General features: G+C 35.4%; 1 protein-coding gene across 8 annotated transcripts in view; it reads left to right on the top strand.

The window, feature by feature from the left end:
* The window catches only part of KIF2A (kinesin family member 2A), a 76,977-nt gene that overhangs the window by 20,363 nt on the left and 35,867 nt on the right, over window positions 1-20,747 (top strand). For 4 of the 8 annotated variants that reach the window (XM_057539743.1, XM_057539746.1, XM_057539745.1 and 1 more), the window contains exons 2-4: window positions 17,696-17,713; window positions 17,922-18,016; window positions 18,409-18,528. In XM_057539743.1, coding sequence (XP_057395726.1) covers window positions 17,696-17,713; window positions 17,922-18,016; window positions 18,409-18,528 — 233 coding nt within the window. The remainder of the gene's footprint in view (window positions 1-17,695; window positions 17,714-17,921; window positions 18,017-18,408; window positions 18,529-20,747) is intronic. The other 4 variants (XM_057539744.1, XM_057539751.1, XM_057539748.1 and 1 more) reach the window with 1 other exon arrangement.

Consider the following 20,747-nt stretch of genomic DNA (forward strand, 5'->3'; position numbering starts at 1 on the left):
GAATAAAGGTGTATTTTGCATATTCTGTCACCTAGGAGAATGATCTTTTAATTAAAATGTATTGAGATTTATTTAGTTATTAAACTTTAGTTAATAAACTTAATGAAGTTTTTTTTAGTGCTGTTTTCTAAGGTTGGTTCATTTGTTTACATTTTCACTAGTTCAGCTAGAACCCTAATCAGATAACTTATGATTTTAGAAATTCAGTTTTTATGTTTTCTTTACTAGTGGTTTTGGACACTTTTTAAATCCTCTCTTCCCCCAACCCCAAATATGCATAATAATATCAGGAAACTACAGTGATTTAATACTTTTTAATGGGATCATGGCCCCTTTGTGACATTTTTTTATTATCCGTGTGGGTAAATAAGGATGGAAATTTTCTTAAAAGCTGCATGATGGGCCCTTCTAAATGATAATTTTACCCAAATTGTTAGCGTGCAGTGTGGTTCAATCATTGCTGTAAAAACCCAACAAGATCTGAAATTCCCTGTCGGCCCAGAGAAACTGGGCAGTATTGAATTTTCACATCCTTTTTCAAAACAATGGACATATGAGTTAAGACTTGAAAATTTGTAGTTTGTTTACAATATTAATGACATTTGTCCCATTTTTAAGTTGTATTTTCTTCGTGAAAATTCTTAGCCATACCATTCCCATTTTTCAGAATTCCAGCTTTGTATTTAAAGTGTAAGAAAGGAAATGCCAAAACTTTTAAATTTAGTTATAAACAGTAACATCTTAAATGTGATAAACCAAAACAAAAAGGTCTCTATGTTTGGCAAAGTCACATTCCCCAGGGATTTACTAAACAGCAACAACACTGTTAACCACTGTCAGCTGAGGCATTATTTGTGCCCTTCTCTAATGGCTCCTTGTTCCACCAGAGCTGTTGAAGAAGGTGTGATGCTTACATAGTCCTCGTTAAGGATTCTTTTCATCACTGCTTAGATCAGCTAACAAAACCTGGATATCAGAGTTTGGGAGTTTGACTTCTACTGGATCTGCTATAATGATCTCTGAAAAATCACCAGATTATTGTCTGTCCTCATGTATTGGTCAGTGGCATCTAGGAACAGATTGACATTTACTGTTGTAGAGAATATAAATAATAAATTATAAACAGCTTTGAGGTAGCTGGCAAGACAAAAAATAATGTATTAATATTACTGTGTATTTAACATTTTTCATTTTCCAAAGAATGCTCTTAGTAACATCCTTTGATTGTCATATTCTACTTTAAAGCAGCATTGTGGAAATCTCCATTTTTCCCAATTTTTTCCCATTGGAATATCTTCATGTTCCTGAAGGAGCATCCTTTTAATAAGTTGAAGAAAGGAATTGTTATGTTTTAAAAGACAGCTTTAAAACAAACCTCCTTAGACAACAAAAGTTAATTAACGTAACACATTTTGCTATGACTCTACTTGGAAAGATGCACTCAAATTTGCATTCTACACTGGCACTGGTTCTTATAACTATACAGTTGATTTATTTTACTGGAATCAATATTTTATACAAAATTTAAGAAATAATAAGAAGCCTATTTAAGACGGATTTTAATCACATGATATGAAGTTTCAAGAGTTTTGAGGTTAGTGTGTTTTAAGAAAATTTATCAGGATTCTCTTCTGGTAGGAACTAACTTGGAAGAAAGTGCTTTCAGATATTTATTTACCAACTACTTTGAATTGAGTAAGCATATGTATTTTACTCACCCTCTGGAAGCAACATCATGCCAAGCACTTGTTCTGAATGTGTGCTTATATAATTCAGAGTAATATTTAATTTTTTGTTCTTCCTAGTATGGATGTTTATACTTTTCCTCTTAGTCCCTGTTTGCAGAGAGGAGAAAACTAGGTTTTATTACCATTTTTTTAAAAGTCAGTTTAAAAAAAAAAAAAGAGCCTTTCAAATTATGCAGTGGTATTCTGATTGAAAACTGAGGTTACTAAATGTTTTATCAAGAATAGATATACTAGAGAACTATTTATTTTAATTTATTAGCATATAATCTAGATTTGTTTTCCTTGCATGGCTATATGCACATGAATGACCAGTGACTACTGGTTTATCCAAAGTTTGTGTAAAAAATTTTTAATATTTTTAGCTAATGATATTTATAAAGCATTGATTTTTGTCAGTGTCTTTAAATTTATCAAACTTTAAACAAAAATAGATATTAACTTCTAAGGGTTTGTAAATTGCCATTATAAACAATCACAATTCAAGTTTTATTTTCACTAATCATTTTAGTTGTGTTATTCTTTCATGTTTCAGTTTTGAAAACTTTATTTGCATCTTACTATTTTAGAAATATGAAAAGAAAATTTTATGGAAACAGCTCAAGAGGGACTGATAAAAATAATGTTTACTTTTTAGGAAGACTTGTTGCATGTATGCTTATGTATACCTCAACTCTATGATTAGGGTAATTAGAAATAGAAAGAAAACATGGAGTTTGTAATCCTAGGTATGTCACAAACAGCTGCAACCTTTTTAAAAACAGCGTGGGTCTGAAAAGAATTGTCACTTTTTCATATTTTTCCTTACCTTCTACCACTATATCCTTTTAATAATGTACATGTATTTGTTAGCATTTTAAATATTCCGACTTTTAAATACTTGTAATGATATTTTATTAGTATTCTTGACTGCTTTATTTTAGCTCTTGCCTTCTGCATTTGCAGCCAAATTATACTTTATATGCTAGACAAGGTTTATGCCAGCCTAATTGGTTGCTGGCATTTCTTAGCCTCACAGCTGCTGTGAATTCAGCTGTGAACTAGGAAACATATAATAGGATCCTGTTTTCAAAGACCAAAGGCAATTGTCAACATGTAAAAGTTGTTTTTGACAGCTAAATAAATAGATGAGATTTTATGGCAAGTTAAATAGCACCAATAGCAATCTTAAGTAGCCATCTTAATTTTAAAGATTAGAAAGTCCTGAAATATAGGATGCATATATTTGTTATTTTTGTTCACTGGGGCAAAGGTGGCTTGAATTCAGGTGTTTGTTCTTCTGTTCAGTCATTTGTGGGGTTTTTTCTTTTTAAAAAATCACTTGTCTTAATATTTACTAACAGATTTTTAAAATTTGAGGTATGAACTTTCTCCCTTCGATTTCACCATAACGAAAAGTTGAGGCTTAAATGATGTAAAGATATTTCTTAAAGTGAACTAAACATAAATGGCTTTGAAATAAAGATTATGATTTCAAAATATTTTATATATTTACATTATTTGATTTAGTAGATATTATTTTTATAAATTATCCTGACATCTAAATTTGGGGTGAAATTTACATTTCTCTTAGGTTTTTTTTTTTTTTTTTAAATTTTTTTTTTTCAAACATCTTTATTGAAGTATAATTGCCTTACAATAGTGTGTTAGCATCTGCTTTATAACAAAGTGAATCTGTTATACATATACAATATGTTCCCATTTCTCTTCCCTCTTGCATCTCCCTCCCTCCCACCCTCCCCATCCCACCCCTCTAGGTGGTCACAAAGCACCGAGCTGATCTCCCTGTGCTATGCGGCTGCTTCCCACTAGCTATCTATTTTACATTTGGTAGTGTATATATGCCCATGACACTCTCTTACCCTGTCACATCTCACCCCACCCCCTCCCCATATCCTCAAGTCCATTCTCTAGTAGGTCTGTGTCTTTATTCCCGTCTTGCCACTAGGTTCTTCATGGCCTTTTTTTTTTTTTTTTTTTTCCCCTTAGATTCCATATATATGTGTTAGCATACTGTATTTGTTTTTCTCTTTCTGACTTGCTTCACTCTGTATGACAGACTCTAACTCCATCCACCTCATTACAAATACCTCCATTTCATTTCTTTTTATGGCTGAGTAATATTCCATTGTATATATGTGCCACATCTTCTTTATCCATTCATCTGTCGATGGACATTTAGGTTGCTTCCATGTCCTGGCTATTGTAAATAGAGCTGCAATGAACATTTTGGTACATGACTCTTTTTGACCTATGGTTTTCTCAGGGTATATGCCCAGTAGTGGAATTGCTGGGTCATATGGTAGTTCTATTTGTAGTTTTTTAAGGAACCTCCATACTGTTCTCCATAGTGGCTGTATCAATTTACATTCCCACCAACAGTGCAAGAGTGTTCCCTTTCCTCCACACCCTCTCCAGCATTTATTGTTTCTAGATTTTTTGATGATGGCCATTCTGACCGGTGTGAGATGATATCTCATTGTAGTTTTGATTTGCATTTCTCTAATGATTAATGATGTTGAGCATTCTTTCATGTGTCTGTAGGCCATCTGTATATCTTCTTTGGAGAAATGTCTATTTAGATCTTCTGCCCATTTTTGGATTGGGTTGTTTGTTTTTTTGTTATTGAGCTGCATGAGCTGCTTGTAAATCTTGGAGATTAATCCTTTGTCAGTTGCTTCATTTGCAAATATTTTCTCCCATTCTGAGGGTTGTCTTTTGGTCTTGTTTATGGTTTCCTTTGCTGTGCAAAAGCTTTTCAGTTTCATTAGGTCCCATTTGTTTATTTGTGTTCTTATTTCCATTTCTCTGGGAGCTGGGTCAGAAAGAATCTTGCTGTGATGTATGTCATAGAGTGTTCTGCCTATGTTTTCCTCTAAGAGTTTGATAGTGTCTGCCCTTACACTTAGGTCTTTAATCCATTTTGAGTTTATTTTTGTGCATGGTGTCAGGGAGTGTGCTAATTTCATACTTTTACATGTTCCTGTCCAATTTTCCCAGCACCACTTATTGAAGAGGCTGTCTTTTCTCCACTGTATATGCTTGCCTCCTTTATCAAAGATAAGTTGACCATATGTGTGTGGGTTTATCTCTGGGCTTTCTATCCTGTTCCATTGATCTATATTTCTGTTTTTGTGCCAATACCAAACTGTCTTGATTACTGAAGCTTTGTAATATAGTCTGAAGTCGGAGCCTGATTCCCCCAGCTCCATTTTTCGTTCTCAAGATTGCTTTGGCTATTCGGGGTCTTTTGTGTTTCCATACAAATTGTGAAATTTTTTGTTCTAGTTCTGTGAAAAATGCCAGTGGTAGTTTGATAGGGATTGCATTGAATCTGTAGATTGCTTTGGGTAGTAGAGACATTTTCACAATGTTGATTCTTCCAATCCAGGAACATGGTATATCTCTCCATCTATTTGTATCATCTTTAATTTCTTTCATCAGTGTCTTATAATTTTCTGCATACAGGTCTTTTGTCTCCTTAGGTAGGTTTATTCCTAGATATTTTATTCTTTTTGTTGCAATGGTAAATGGGAGTGTTTTCTTAATTTCACTTTCAGATTTTTCGTCATTAGTGTATAGAAATGCAAGAGATTTCTGTGCATTAATTTTGTATCCTGCTACTTTACCAAATTCATTGATTAGCTCTAGGAGTTTTCTGGTAGCATCTTTAGGATTCTCTATGTATAGTATCATGTCATCTGCAAATAGTGACAGCTTTACTTCTTCTTTTCCGATTTGGATTCCTTTTATTTCTTTGTCTTCTCTGATTGCTGTGGCTAGGACTTCCAGAACTATGTTGAATAATAGTGGTGAGAGTGGGCAACCTTGTCTTGTTCCTGATCTTAGTGGAAATGGTTTCAGTTTTTCACCATTGAGGACAATGTTGGCTGTGGGTTTGTCATATATGGCCTTTATTATGTTGAGGAAAGTTCCCTCTATGCCTACTTTCTGCAGGGCTTTTATCATAAATGGGTGTTGAATTTTGTCAAAAGCTTTCTCTGCATCTATTGAGATGATCATATGGTTTTTCTCCTTCAATTTGTTAATATGGTGTATCACATTGATTGATTTGCGTATATTGAAGAATCCTTGCATTCCTGGGATAAACCCCACTTGATCATGGTGTATGATCCTTTTAATGTGCTGTTGGATTCTGTTTGCTAGTATTTTGTTGAGGATTTTTGCATCTATGTTCATCAGTGATATTGGCCTGTAGTTTTCTTTCTTTGTGACATCTTTGTCTGGTTTTGGTATCAGGGTGATGGTGGCCTCGTAGAATGAGTTTGGGAGTGTTCCTCCCTCTGCAATATTTTGGAGGAGTTTGAGAAGGATAGGTGTTAGCTCTTCTCTAAATGTTTGATAGAATTCGCCTGTGAAGCCATCTGGTCCTGGGCTTTTGTTTGTTGGAAGGTTTTTAATCACAGTTTCAATTTCAGTGCTTGTGATTGGTCTGTTCCTATTTTCTATTTCTTCCTGGTTCAGTCTCGGCAGTTTGTGCATTTCTAAGAATCTGTCCATTTCTTCCAGGTTGTCCATTTTATTGGCATAGAGTTGCTTGTAGTAATCTCTCATGATCTTTTGTATTTCTGCAGTGTCAGTGGTTACTTCTCCTTTTTCATTTCTAATTCTATTGATCTGAGTCTTCTCCCTTTTTCTCTTGATGAGTCTGGCTAATGGTTTATCAATTTTGTTTATCTTCTCAAAGAACCAGCTTTTAGTTTCATTGATTTTTGCTATTGTTTCCTTCATTTCTTTTTCATTTATTTCTGACCTGATCTTTATAATTTCTTTCCTTCTGCTGGCTTTGGGGTTTTTTTGTTCTTCTTTCTCTAATTGCTTTAGGTGCAAGGTTAGGTTGTTTATTCGAGATGTTTCCTGTTTCTTGAGGTAGGCTTGTATTGCTATAAACTTCCCTCTTAGCACTGCTTTTGCTGTGTCCCATAGGTTTTGGGTCGTCGTGTCTCCATTGTCATTTGTTTCTAGGTATTTTTTGATTTCCCCTTTGATTTCTTCAGTAATCACTTCGTTATTAAGTAATGTATTGTGTAGCCTCCATGTGTTTGTATTTTTTACATATCTTTTCCTGTAATTGATATCTAGTCTCATAGCGTTGTGGTCGGAAAAGATACTTGATACGATTTCAATTTTCTTAAATTTACCAAGGCTTGATTTGTGACCCAAGATATGATCTATCCTGGAGAATGTTCCATGAGCACTTGAGAAAAATGTGTATTCTGTTGTTTTTGGGTGGAATGTCCTATAAATATCAATTAAGTCCATATTGTTTAATGTATCATTTAAAGCTTGTGTTTCCTTATTTATTTTCATTTTGGATGATCTGTCCATTGGTGAAAGTGGGGTGTTAAAGTCCCCTACTATGATTGTGTTGCTGTCAATTTCCCCTTTCATGGCTGTTAGTATTTGCCTTATGTATTGAGGTGCTCCTATGTTGGGTGCATAAATATTTACAATTGTTATACCTTCCTCTTGGATCGATCCCTTGATCATTATATAGTGTCCTTCTTTGTCTCTTGTAATAGTCTTTATTTTAAAGTCTATTTTGTCTGATATGAGAATTGCTACTCCAGCTTTCTTTTGATTTCCATTTGCATGGAATATCTTTTTCCATCCCCTCACTTTCAGTCTGTATGTGTCCCTAGGTCTGAAGTGGGTCTCTTGTAGACAGCATATGTATGGGTCTTGTTTTTGTATCCATTCAGCCAGCCTGTGTCTTTTGGTGGGAGCATTTAATCCATTTACATTCAAGGTAATTATCGATATGTATGTTCCTATTCCCATTTTCTTAAATGTATTGGGTTTGTTATTGTAGGTGTTTTCCTTCTCTTGTGTTTCTTGCCTAGAGAATTTCCTTTAGCATTTGTTGTAAAGCTGGTTTGGTGGTGCTGAACTCTCTCAGCTTTTGCTTGTCTGTAAAGGTTTTAATTTCTCCATCGAATCTGAATGAGATCCTTGCTGGGTAGAGTAATCTTGGTTGTAGGTTTTTCTCCTTCATGACTTTAAGTATATCCTGCCACTCCCTTCTGGCTTGCAGAGTTTCTGCTGAGAGATCAGATGTTAACCTTATGGGGATTCCCTTGTGTGTTATTTGTTTTTTTTCCCTTGCTGCCTTTAATATGTTTTCCTTATATTTAATTTTTGACAGTTTGATTAATATGTGTCTTGGCGTGTTCCTCCTTGGGTTTATCCTGTATGGGACTCTCTGTGCTTCCAGGACTTGATTAACTATTTCCTTTCCCATATTAGGGAAGTTTTCAACTATAATCTCTTCAAAAATTTTCTCAGTCCCTTTCTTTTTCTCTTCTTCTTCTGGTACCCCTATAATTCGAATGTTGGCACGTTTAATGTTGTCCCAGAGGTCCCTGAGACTGTCCTCAGTTCTTTTCATTCTTTTTTCTTTATCCTGCTCTGTAGTAGTTATTTCCACCATTTTATCTTCCAGGTCACTTATCCTTTCTTCTGCCTCAGTTATTCTACTATTGATCCCATCTAGAGTATTTTTAATTTCATTTATTGTGTTTTTCATCATTGCTTGGTTCCTCTTTAGTTCTTCTACATCCTTGTTAAATGTTTCTTGCATTTTGTCTATTCTATTTCCAAGATTTTGGATCATCCTTACTATCATTATTCTGAATTCTTTTTCAGGTAGACTACCTATTTCCTCTTCATTTGTTAAGTCCAGTGTGTTTTGAGCCTGCTCCTTCATCTGCTGTGTGTTTTTCTGTCGTCTCATTTTGCCTATCTTACTGTGTTTGGGGTCTCCTTTTCACAGGCTGCAGGTTCGTAGTTCCCGTTGTTTTTGGTATCTGTCCCCAGCGGCTAAGGTTGGTTCAGTGGGTTGTGTAGGCTTCCTGGTGGAGGGAACTAGTGCCTGAGTTCTGGTGGATGAGGCTAGATCTTGTCTTTCTGGTGGGCACGTCCACGTCTGGTGGTGTATTTTGTGGTGTCTGTGGCCTTATTATGATTTTAGGCAGCCTCTCTGCCAATGGATGGGGTTGTGTTCCTGTCTAGCTAGTTGTTTGGCATAGGATGTCCAGCACTGTAGCTTGCTGGTCGTTGAGTGAAGCTGGGTCTTGATGTTGAGATGGAGATCTCTGGGAGATTTTTGCCGTTTGGTATTACGTGGAGCTGGGAGGTCTCTTGTGGACCAGTGTTCTGAAGTTGGCTCTCCCACCTCAGAGGCACGGCCCTGATGCCTGGCTGGAGCACCAAGAGCCTTTCGTCCACACGGCTGAACTGTTTCAATAGGCCCTTAAGTGTTGTCTCATTCCCTGCTTTGTCTCATTTCTTCTCCATGTTGACTTCAACGTTACTTGCTTAAGAGTCTCTGCTCAGGCCACCATTTTATTCAGCTCCTCAGATTCCACGCAGGGTCGCTTATTTCTGCGCTTCATCCGAGATTTCGTGAATAGAGGTCACAAAGATGAGCCCTAAGTCTGAATTTTTAAACAAGCTTCTACCACCATTTTGCTGCACCTCAAGTTCTGGAAAACACTGCTTGGAACCCCACTCCTCAGGACCCTTCTTTCCTCCTCTCTTAGGTTTAACCATATGAAATTGTCATTTTTTTAGGTTAAAAATGGTCAAATATAGACTCTTGATTTTTTTCTTCTTATAGTTACGGTGGTTCTCATATGATTTAATTATATGTAAAAGTCTGTTAGTTCTCAATAGTAGAAACCAAGAGGATCCTGTTTTTAAACAATACATTCATCTCCCACTGAGGTCAGGAATCTGTTCCTAAAAATCAGATGTTTTATGTGGAAAATGCTGCCTGGGAATCTGTTTGCCTTTATTTTAAATAGGAAAAAATTGAAACAGTAGTCATCAACCCAAACTTCCTAACCAATTTCAAAAATGTAACAGACACTATAAATTCACCTACATATAAGTAAAATACTGTAATGTTTAACAAACAAAAAATAAGGGTAACAAATCTATTTCATATACAGTAAAATCTTTTCTTCCATTATAATTGCTTTTTCCCCATCCTCAATATTTTCCTTCAGCATTTTCTTAAATATTTTGGGACTCATTCAACACTGGGGAAAACAGGATGAAATAAATATAAAAGGCTGTGGAAATACATTTAGGACAAGTACACGGTCTCAGGAAGTGGCTGACACTGAGTATTATGCCTATGTTTTGTATCACTTTGATACTTGGCATGCTTTTTAAATTGTGATTCTGACCATCTATCAGTTATATTTGGAATGTAACTCAGAACTTTTCTTTGCACACTCTTGTTTAAAATGCGAATTGAGTTTTGGCATGGACAAATATAAATCTTTTCCTATTTAAACATTGGCCAAAATATCTTACATTGAGAAATAATTTTTGTGAAGTTTGTGTATTAAAAACCAAGAGGTGTTCTACTGGGAAAATGATTGGGGAGATGTTCTGCAGGATTTCTCTGTATTTCTCAAAACTCTTTGCAACTGTTTTTTTATTTCACTCTCAACAGATGACATTTTCTACACTGTAATTTATCTTTACAAGTAGGTTGAAGTAAAGCTGAAAACTTTTAAATCTGTCTCTAGATTTTTAAGTTTTAAAAAATAGAGTTTTGAAACTGTAACAGTTGTCATTAATTTATATAATAGTGTTGATTTTATATTATAGTGTGAACTTAACAGTTTTCAAATCTCACTTTCATTTTCTGTGAACATGAAATAGGACTTAAAGATGAATGGGCACTTCTGGTCAAAATAGTACAATAAAGTTCATATATTGGCATCCATCTGCCCCAGACATATGAGAGAAAACCTTTAAAAAGGCATAGTGAGCTCAAGAACAAGGTAACACCGTGGAGCAGAAATGGATCAGAAATACTGAGGGATGAGTGAGGCTGAGCAGGCAAGGTTTGACTCCTGAAGGATGACTCCTGAAAAATTTGACTCCTGAAGGATGATGGGGGACTAAAAAACAAAAAGAACCAGAGTCAGGTTCACTGTTTGAAGACAAAGACTTGTGGCTCCTCTTTAAAGATGCTGATCAAAAATGCCTGCTGATTTGCTTCCCAGAGCTAAGTTTATAGGAAATTTTCCTCCAAGGGAGGTAGTCCAGTGTCATTAGGGTAGAACTACAGGGGTGATACTCAGCCACTGTGCACTGGGTAAGTCATACCAATTATCTGTGGCTTTATCTGTTCTGATTGGTGATGTATCTCAGCTTTAGAAACCAGTAACAGGATACCGAGAGTCAAAGAATCATAAAGAAAATTAGAAAATAATTTGAACTGCACAATAACAAAAATACTACCTATGAAAATGTTTAAGATGCTACTAAAGCTGTTCTTGGAGAGAAATGTGTAGCCTTAATTGCTTATAAGGAAAAAGATAAAGATGAATGAGCTAAAGCATTCACCTTAAGAATTTAAGAACCAGCGAAATATGCCCAAAGTAAGTTGAAAGAAAGAAATAAGAAGGACTAAATGCAGTAATTAAGTATTTAATAACGTATAGTAAAGGGGCTCAACAAACCCATGTTCTTGGAAAAGACAAAATTGACAAATCTCAGGTGAGATTTTATCAAGGAAAAAAAGTTGAAAAATTAGGAATAAGAAGTGATTATCATTACAGATGCCACAGGCATTCAACATAATTATGAACAACTTTATGCCCCAAATGTGAAAACAATATAAATCTCCTAGAAAAATGTAATTATCAAAACAGTAAAGAATAGAAAACTACAATAATCCTATATTATGGAAATTGAATCATCTCACAAATAAAACCCTAAGCCAAGATGGTTTTAGCCAGTGTCTACCAAACACTCAAGTTTCAAATAATTCTTATTTTATACCAGCTATTCCAGAATAAGGTTGGTATGAGAAAGAAAAACTGCTGGCTAGTATTACTCTTGATAATGATGTAAAAATCTAAAACAAAATATTCAATGCAATTCTAATCAGAATCCTAACAGGTGGGGTTTTTTTATTGTTATTTTATTTTTGGAACTTGACAAGCTGATTCTAAAATTTATACAGATCTGCAAAAGACTAAGAAGATCAAAGAAACTCTTAAAGAACAATAAGGCGGGGCAGATAAGCAGAAGGAAGGGCTTTTCAGGAAGTGGTGCTGGAAAAATTTGTTTTCCATGGGGGAAAAATGGAAGTTGTGTTACCATACACAAAGATCAAAATGACAGTGGGTTACAGTCCTGAATATAAAAGGCTTTGTAAAACTTTATTTTTAAAAAAAATTTTTATTAGACTATAGTTGATTTACAATGTTGTGTTAGTTTCTGCTGTATAGCAAAGTGTATCTGTTATACACATACATATAACCACTCTTTTTTAGATTCTTTTCTCATATAGGTCATTACACAGAGTTTTGAGAACAGTTCCCTGTGCTATACAGTAAGTCTTGTAAAACTTTAGAAGAAAATATAAGAAACTGTCTTAATGACCTGAGTCTCAGGAAGAATTTTATGACATAAAAAGCCATAATTGAGAAATATATATATGTATTTGACTACATTAAAATTAAAAACTTATCAAATTCATCAAAAGACACCATAAAGAAACTTAAAAGATAAGCCACAACTTTGGAGAAAGTATTTGGTACAACATATAACAGAAGATTATTAGCAAGAATATATAGAGAATTTCTGTAGAGAAGTAGTAAAAAAATAAAAATAAAAAAAACACATGAAAGGCCCAAATGGCCAAAGGAACTCAAAATAGGCATAACCTCATTTAGTCAGAGAAATTAGAACCACAATATGATATATTAAATCTGACAGATACTAAGTATTATTGTGAATGTGAAGTAATTGCTAGTTGGATTGCAAATCTTTGCAGTTACAGTTACTATAGGAAACATCATAACGCTAACTAGAAAAGTTATAGATGTTCCTACTCTGTATTTCTTCTCATTGTATATTCCAGAAATACTTGTGTATTTGTATCAATACACATGTATAGGAATGCCTACAGCACCATTGTTCCTAACAGCAAAAACATAAAAACAGATGTCCATCAACAGTAGAATAGATAAATTTTGGCATATTCATATGTAGTGAAAATGAGTGAACATAAATGAGTGAACAGCAACATAAGTGAATCTCGGAAAAATAGTGTTGTCTGAAAGAAAGAGGTCTTACAAGTAGTGTCTATTTATGTACAGTTTAAAAAATAGGCAAACTTTAAATTTTTGTGTGTGTTACATTTATAAATGAAAAAACTATAGAGAAAAGCCACAGTATGATTATCTAAACTACCAGGGTATTGGTTACTTCTGGTGGAGGGGGAAAGGAGAGGGAGAGGGAGGTTCACTTAGGGAGGGGGACATATGGGCTTTCAAAGGTATTGTTTCTTAACCTGGCTCATGGTGGATACACAGGTGTTTGTTGTTTTTTAAAGTGTAGATGTGTGTATGATATAACTTAAAATAAAGTCGATGGGGAATCAGAGTCAAAGGACAACAAATTAGGATGGAGTATAAGAATTTTCTCAAATCAGAGAAATAGGATGGTATTTGGAGGGCCACATGGGAAGATTGTCACAGGTTCTAGGGAAAGATATTTCTAACACTGACCTTGTAATTCTGTATCTGTAGTTGTCTTAATAACACCAGTGCATGATTGTAATTAACAACATAGACTCAGGAGAAAGTATATCATTGTTCCACCACTAGTAGCATCATTTTCCCAGTCATCTAGGCTCAAAATTTTCCTATAATACCTATATGTTATTTATCACTAAATCATAATGATTTTTTTTCCTTTGAAAAATCTCATATCTGCCCCTCTTTTTATTTTATTATTTAACACCTTTGTTAACAGGTGATTACCATTTGACTTTTGAAAAAATCAAATTGTAAATTTTTACTACAATTAAAAATGAGATATTTGAGTATCTCAACTGAGCCATATATAAAATAAACAAACAAAAACCTTTAAAGACATACTGGGAAAATTCAGTCTTAGAAATTTTTTTTCAGAGACATCATTTGGTAAAAATAATAAAGCCCCCCATGCTGCATAGGTACTCCAGATATTTCTAGTTACCTGACCCACCGGCAAAAAGCAAACACTTAGCACTTCATTTGTTCATTCAGATCCAGTCTTTTTATTCATTTCTTATTGCTGGAATTTCACACTCATTTCTTGTTGGATGAGTAAACTGGACTATGGTAGAGATAAGCCAACATTTTCTCAGTCCTGCCCTACTACATGTCTAGAACTTCGTCTTAACTGGTGGATCAGCTACTTTTGACTCTCCTAACTTGTGGCTTAAGGCTTTCTGGGTGTTTGCATTAGTAATGGAAGTTGTGGAGGTACCAGTGTTGAGAAGACTGCTGATACTGGGTGTTATCTCCGTGATTTTCTTTATCCTTTTCCTTGCTGATCTCTCTGAGGCTGTCTTTCGAGATTAAAGTCCCTGTGAAATCGTAATCAGTGATCCTAATACAGACATTGTCCCACTGGTCTGCCTCTCCTCACACACTTAGTTATCAGTACACTAAGTCACTTCTCCCTCCTTAGGAATATTGGAATATTGTGTTAGATGCTTAACAGTAAGGAATGGTGGTGTTGGTCTTGCCTTTTGAAACGTGCATGGGCTTTTCTCTATTCTCATTATTGTGGTAGTTCTGTTGGGAATTGCATGGATACCTCTATCTGTACTCTTCTTCAACAACCTCAACCACAGCCTCTCCATTTCCTACTGGAAGTTATTCTTTATGGTAGTCCAGTGTTCAAATGCATCTTCTTTGGGGTCATTTCCTATTGATGAAATCGTGTCAATGTGTTATATTAAACCACTTCACTTTTCCCAAAACCTTTGTAGCAATAATCTTCTTGTCCCCACTAGTGGGTGTTACTGTTGTGAGGCTGCCAAGGGTGGTGAGTTGGGGGAGGAGTGGCTGCTGGGTCTCAGCCTCACTACTCGTGTTATGGAGATGGTGATAAATTAGGGGGTTGATGCAAGCAGTGGTCGCTCTTAGATTGTGATGCTGGATAGCAGGGCAGCTCATGGCTCTCTGGGGTCTACTCTCCACTTCCATTACCAGTTAAACTCAATCTTTCTCTTGTTCACATCCTGTGGCAATCATATAGATACACTGCTTGGATCTTCCTGTGAAAAAAGAACTTCTTCAGCTTCAGGGAGTACATTTAGCTGACAGCCTCAGCTGTTAATATCTTCAAGTCTCCATAGTTTTTGAGCTGAGGCCTTGTGTTTCCTGGGAAACCTCCAGCTAGTGACTGAGCATGGTGTGAGTACTAGGCCCAGTGTGGCACTCCTCTAATGGTCAGTCTTTGCTCTGGAGCTCCCTGATGGGTTGGCCAAGACTGTCAGATCCGCATCAGGGTCTGAGGCTTTCTTTGCTCAATCCTGCTTTATGTCCCCTTTCTTTCAGAGGTTTCAGATAGGCATCATGGTCTGAAAGTTTTCCATGCCCAGTCCTGTTTCCTTCTCCTTTTATCTTTCACAATAAACCTCTTGTCCTCATAGCTGTCTCAACATCTGCTTCCCAGAGGACCCAACTGACATATACTATTTGTACTGGTTATTTACCTGATTTCTGTCCAAATCAAATTTCAGGGAGCATTATCTGATTTCCCTTGTTTTTAATCCTCTCCCTTGAATCCTCTCAGTCTTTTCCAGCTCGTCATTTCCCCACCCCGACACTTGCTTCTCCTCTAATGTACACTTAATCTGAGTAAATGGCACCACTAGTCACTCAGTTGCTTTTACGTTTGTCTTTCACATTTTAGTCCTTGACCCACTTAGAACTTTTTTGGAGGGAGGGAGAATACTGTGTGAGATAGGAATCAGTCAGTAAAACTGGAGAATTACCGTAGTCAGGGGTGAACGAGGTCACAGAGGTAATGAGGGGTCAGATCATGTAGGTCTTTGTTACATGACATTAAAAGGCCTTTGGAAGGACTTTGGCTTTTACTCGGTGTGAGATGGGGAGCCACTGGAAAGTTTTGAGCAAAGGAATAATCTGACTTAGTTTTTACCGGGATTGTTTAGGCTGTTCTATGGAGAATAAGCAGTAGGGCAGAGCTGGTAGAAGAGAGAGAGTAGTCGGGAGAGAATTGCAATAATCCAAGATCAAGGCCTTGGGGGCTTACAAGGTGACTTCCGTGGAACTGGTAAGAAATGACAGTATCTGGGGGTAAAACTCGGGCATCATCATTTTATTTTGTAAAAAATCTCCCTAGGAGTTTCTGGTGCACAGTGAGGGTTGAGAGTCTATGCTACAGTTTATGAATTTTTACAGGGGTATTTGGAATTTAAGCCACACAGGCTTCTTCCTTATCAGCTTGATTTAGGAGAGAAGAGAAGCATAGTGATAGTAGCAAGTGCTTTTGCATCTGACTGAGGTTCAAATCCGTGCTAGTTATTAGCTGTGTAACCATGAGCTTCAGTTTCTTCATTTTAAAAAGGGAGATAGCTACTTCATAGATATGTTTGTTATGTTGAATGAACCAATGTAGATTAAATGAGCCAGTCTCTGACATACATGTGCTCACAAAGTAGTAGCTTAAAGAAAGATCTAGCCTATCATATTGGTAAAAGTATTTTAAATTGATAATGCTCAGTGTTGATGAGGGTATAGAGGAATAGGTCCCATTGTTGGTGGGAAGATAAATGGAGAGCAATTTTCAAATATCTATCAAAATTTCAATCTCCTTAACCCAGTCTGATTCTAGAAATTTTATTTATGAAAACAGTCACACCTATGTACATATACTCAGTGCAGCATCTTGTAATGGCAAACAGTTGGAAACAATTTAAATTACTTCTAGTAAAGGAATAAATTATGATGCATTCCTTTTATGGAATGCTATGAAGTTGTTAAAATTAATGTTGATCTGTCATGGAAAGATTGCCAGTATATATTTTAGCTTTTAAAAAAGCACAAATATTATCGCTGAGAGTATGTACTTAAATCTTCAATGTTTGAATTTTTAACAAGATTATATTTATTTATTTCTTCTTCAAATTTTTATATGAGCCCATATAGAAAAAATATTGATTGACAGTAACTTCATACATAAACAATAATACTTATAAAATTATTAGTATTCATATTTTCTTTAAAGATATTGTATGCCTTGTTATTACAATAACATTGTTTTATATACTATATATCTGGATTTTAAAAAGATATTTAAAGAGCTGTAAATTATTCTAAGATAAATTATAGATGCCTCAAAGATTTCATTTAGGAAATACATATGAAAATTCCATATGTTCAGCATTTTACTAGATAATATTGAAGATGCAGATATATAACAAATAGTTCCTATCCTTACTTGACTAATAATCAAATGAGTGGGTAAGATGAAAACAGATGAAATAAGTGAAAAAAATACACACACACATACACTCAGTACTCATACTCCTGTGTGTGTGTGTGTGTGTGTGTGTGTGTGTGTGTATATATATATATATATAAATATAGATAAATAAATATATATATATATATCTGTTGATCTGTGCGATGACAAGTGCATGACAGCATGTGCAATAGTATTTTTTGCAATGTTTATAATAGTAAAAAAAAGTTTCACAAACCTAACTGACCAGCAATAGGTATTAAATAAGTTGTGGTAAACATAATGGAATATTATATAAAAATGTAAAATATTTAATCTATAGTTATTAACAGGTAAGATCCACAGTCTATTAAGAGAGGGAAAACAAGTTTAATACATAATAAATATATGACGTCTTCTCTGTATAGATGGTAAATACTGGAGTCGTCAAAGAAAGTAAGGAGTGGAATGGATTTAGAGAACATTTTTGATTAGTATTTCCCAAACTTTTTGGACTCAGATTCCTTTTCTTAATAATTTTAAAACAATTTGATCAATTGTGTAGTATATGATAGTGAAATTTAAGTTAAAAGTATTTATATCTATATAGTATTTAAAAATTGCTTCATTAATTTTTGTTCTGTGTTCTTCAGAATCACTGTTGGCTCATAGTGAGTTCCTGGTCTTGACAGTTGGCAAATTGATTTATGGTCCCATAGATAAAGTTCATTCCCTAATCCTGAGAATCTGTGGAAATCCCTTGTAAGGAAAGTAGTATCATAGTTCTGTAAGTCTGTAAATTATAAAATTGTTTTTGACAGTGTTTAGGAATACCATAATTTGTGGCATTTTTAAAGTGTATATTTTATTCTCACTTAGGCCGAATACATCAAGCAATGGTAACATCTTTAAATGAAGATAATGAAAGTGTAACTGTTGAATGGATAGAAAATGGAGATACAAAAGGCAAAGAGGTATGATCACTGGGTTGAATTTTATTTCTAGTCTTATAATCAAGATTCTGAATATGAAACAAAACAGAAAACTGTATAGTTTAATATAGTGCATGTATCCTTTATCATTCTTGAAAAACTTTCAAGTGATTAAAAAATTTCACTGAAAAAAAGGTAGATTCCTCCTGCATATCTTATGTGATTGGACATATAATTAAGACCGCAAAGTACTACCTTAAGAGAGATTCTTTTAAATATATGTGGGTTATAATTCTAGATAATTTAATTTTCAAGGTAATAATGTTCCTTAGGCTGAAATTGTTTAACATTTATTCTCTGTGTATAAATTTATTTGAAAATGAAAGGTTAATTGTCCAAATTCACTCTCAAAATATATGCATTTTATAAAACAGATTGACCTGGAGAGCATCTTTTCACTTAACCCTGACCTTGTACCAGATGAAGAAATTGAGCCCAGTCCAGAGACACCCCCACCTCCAGCATCCTCAGCCAAAGTAAACAAAATTGTAAAGGTTAGTGATGCAAATTCAGAGCAGGGTGTGTGTATTCTGGTTTGAAATGGGACTGTGAAGAGTACGTTTAAGTATTTGTTTGCTTTTTTAGAAAAACCTTAATTCTTTCTGCCATCTACATGCGTGTATATACGCACATACTTTCAAGGATCGAACAGTTGTCTAATTCACAATTATGATGATCATTAGGTAAGATCCTAGAAATTCCATGCCTGATTAGGATTTTTCCTAAGACTAATCGTTTCTTAGGAGACATGGTCCAAAACCATTGCTTGCTAGTATTTGTTGAGTGAATACATACGACTTTGATAAAAAAAAAAATTAGTTTCTTATTCATAATAAATTCCCATTTTAGTAGTCTTTTGAAATTCTGCTATTTACATTTATTTAAAAAATGGGAAATGACAGATTGTAGTGTAACTATTTCTGTATTATCTGTGAAGAATAATTTATTTATAAATTTTAAAACCATGCTATGCCCCCCTAACAGTTTTATCTTCACAAAAATAAAAGGCACGTGATTTTTATTATTTTAAAAGATAATTCCTCTTCCTCTCTATTGAAATGTTTCTGTGTTAAAACTTTGTATCAGAATACAACTCTTTAAATCAGATAGTCCCTCGCAGTTGTTAAATCTGCAATTCTTTGTGTTCAAAATTCTTACTACATGGACTTCCCTGGTGGCGCAGTGGTTAAGAATTCGCCTGCCAGTGCAGGGGACATGGGTTCGAGCCCTGGTCTGCGAAGATCCCACATGCTGTGGGACAACTAAGCCCTTGTGCCACAACTACTGAGCTTGCGCTCTAGAGCCCGAGAGCCACAACTACTGAGCCCACATGCCACTACTGAAGCCCGCGCACCTAGAGCCCGTGCTCTGAAACAAGAGAAGCCACCGCAGTGAGAAGCCCACGCACCACAATGAAGAGTAACCCCCGCTCACTGCAACTAGAGAAAGCCCAGGTGCAGCAACGAAGACCCAATGCAGCCAAAAATAAATAAAATAAATTAATCAAAAATTCTTACTACATTGTTGATTTTATCTTCTACAAAGATTAATATGACATGACTTTAGCCCTGTAGGAACTCACTATCTTGCAGGGAAGACATACATAAGCATCCACATATAATATGATAGAAACTCAACAATATCAACAAAACATTGTGCTTTTTAAACCATGCATATGACCATAAGACAGATTTTCAATTTATATAAATTCAACATATTGAGTCACTGCTTACAGGTCATTAGTTAGTTACCCCTTGTTAGTGGACTGTTTTTCACACTTGGCTTCACAACCTTGAAGGATCTTCATAGTTTATCCTTCTTGGAATGTCATTAGCAACCTTTGGTGTGCATTAGAATCACCTGGAAATTTTTTAGAATATATTGATTCCTAGACCCACTCGCAGAGATTCAGTTTTATTTTATCTAAAAGGTGGCCCTGGGATTTCCCTGGTGGCGCAGTGGTTAAGAATCCACCTGCCAACGCAGGGGACACGGGTTCGAGCCCTGGTCTGGGAAGATCCCACGTGCCACGGAGCAGCTAAGCCCATGCGCCACAGCTACTGAGCCTACGCTCTAGAGCCCATGAGCCACAACTACTGAGCCCGTGTGCCACAACTACTGAAGCCCGCGTGCCTAGAGCCCATGCTGTACAACAAGAGAAGCCACCACAATGAGAAGCCCATGCACTGCAGCGAAGAGTAGCCCCCGCTCTCCGCAACTAGAGAAAGCCCGCCCGTGCACAGCAATGAAGACCCAATGCAGCCATAAAATAAGTAGATAGATAGATAGATAGACTCAAAAAAAAAAAAAAGGGTGGCCCTAGCATCAACATCCTTTTAACAGTACCCATCTGATTTGAATGTGCAGTTAGCATTGAGACCCACGGCATTATTTGATAGCTTTTTTTTAGGTGAATAAAATAAAGTCTTGGTAAATAAATAATAGGACCAAAAACTTGCTGCCCTATCTATGCAGTGTTGAAGTCTTTGAAAGTCTAATGAAACTTTTTAGTAAAAACAGACAGTGTGCATTTCATAGTATTTTGATGTTTCAGTTTAACAATGGGCTGTAAGTTGTCTAAAACTAGTATTTTGTTATTTACCCCTGACATCCAGAGATGAAATGTATTACATGATTTTGGCAGGATAGCATGATGATTAAAAAACACACACTTTAATGAAATTACTTAATCCTTCTTTGCTTCACTTTCCTC

Source organism: Balaenoptera acutorostrata, chromosome 2, assembly GCF_949987535.1.
Source record: "Balaenoptera acutorostrata chromosome 2, mBalAcu1.1, whole genome shotgun sequence".
NCBI classification, from domain to species: Eukaryota; Metazoa; Chordata; class Mammalia; order Artiodactyla; family Balaenopteridae; genus Balaenoptera; species Balaenoptera acutorostrata.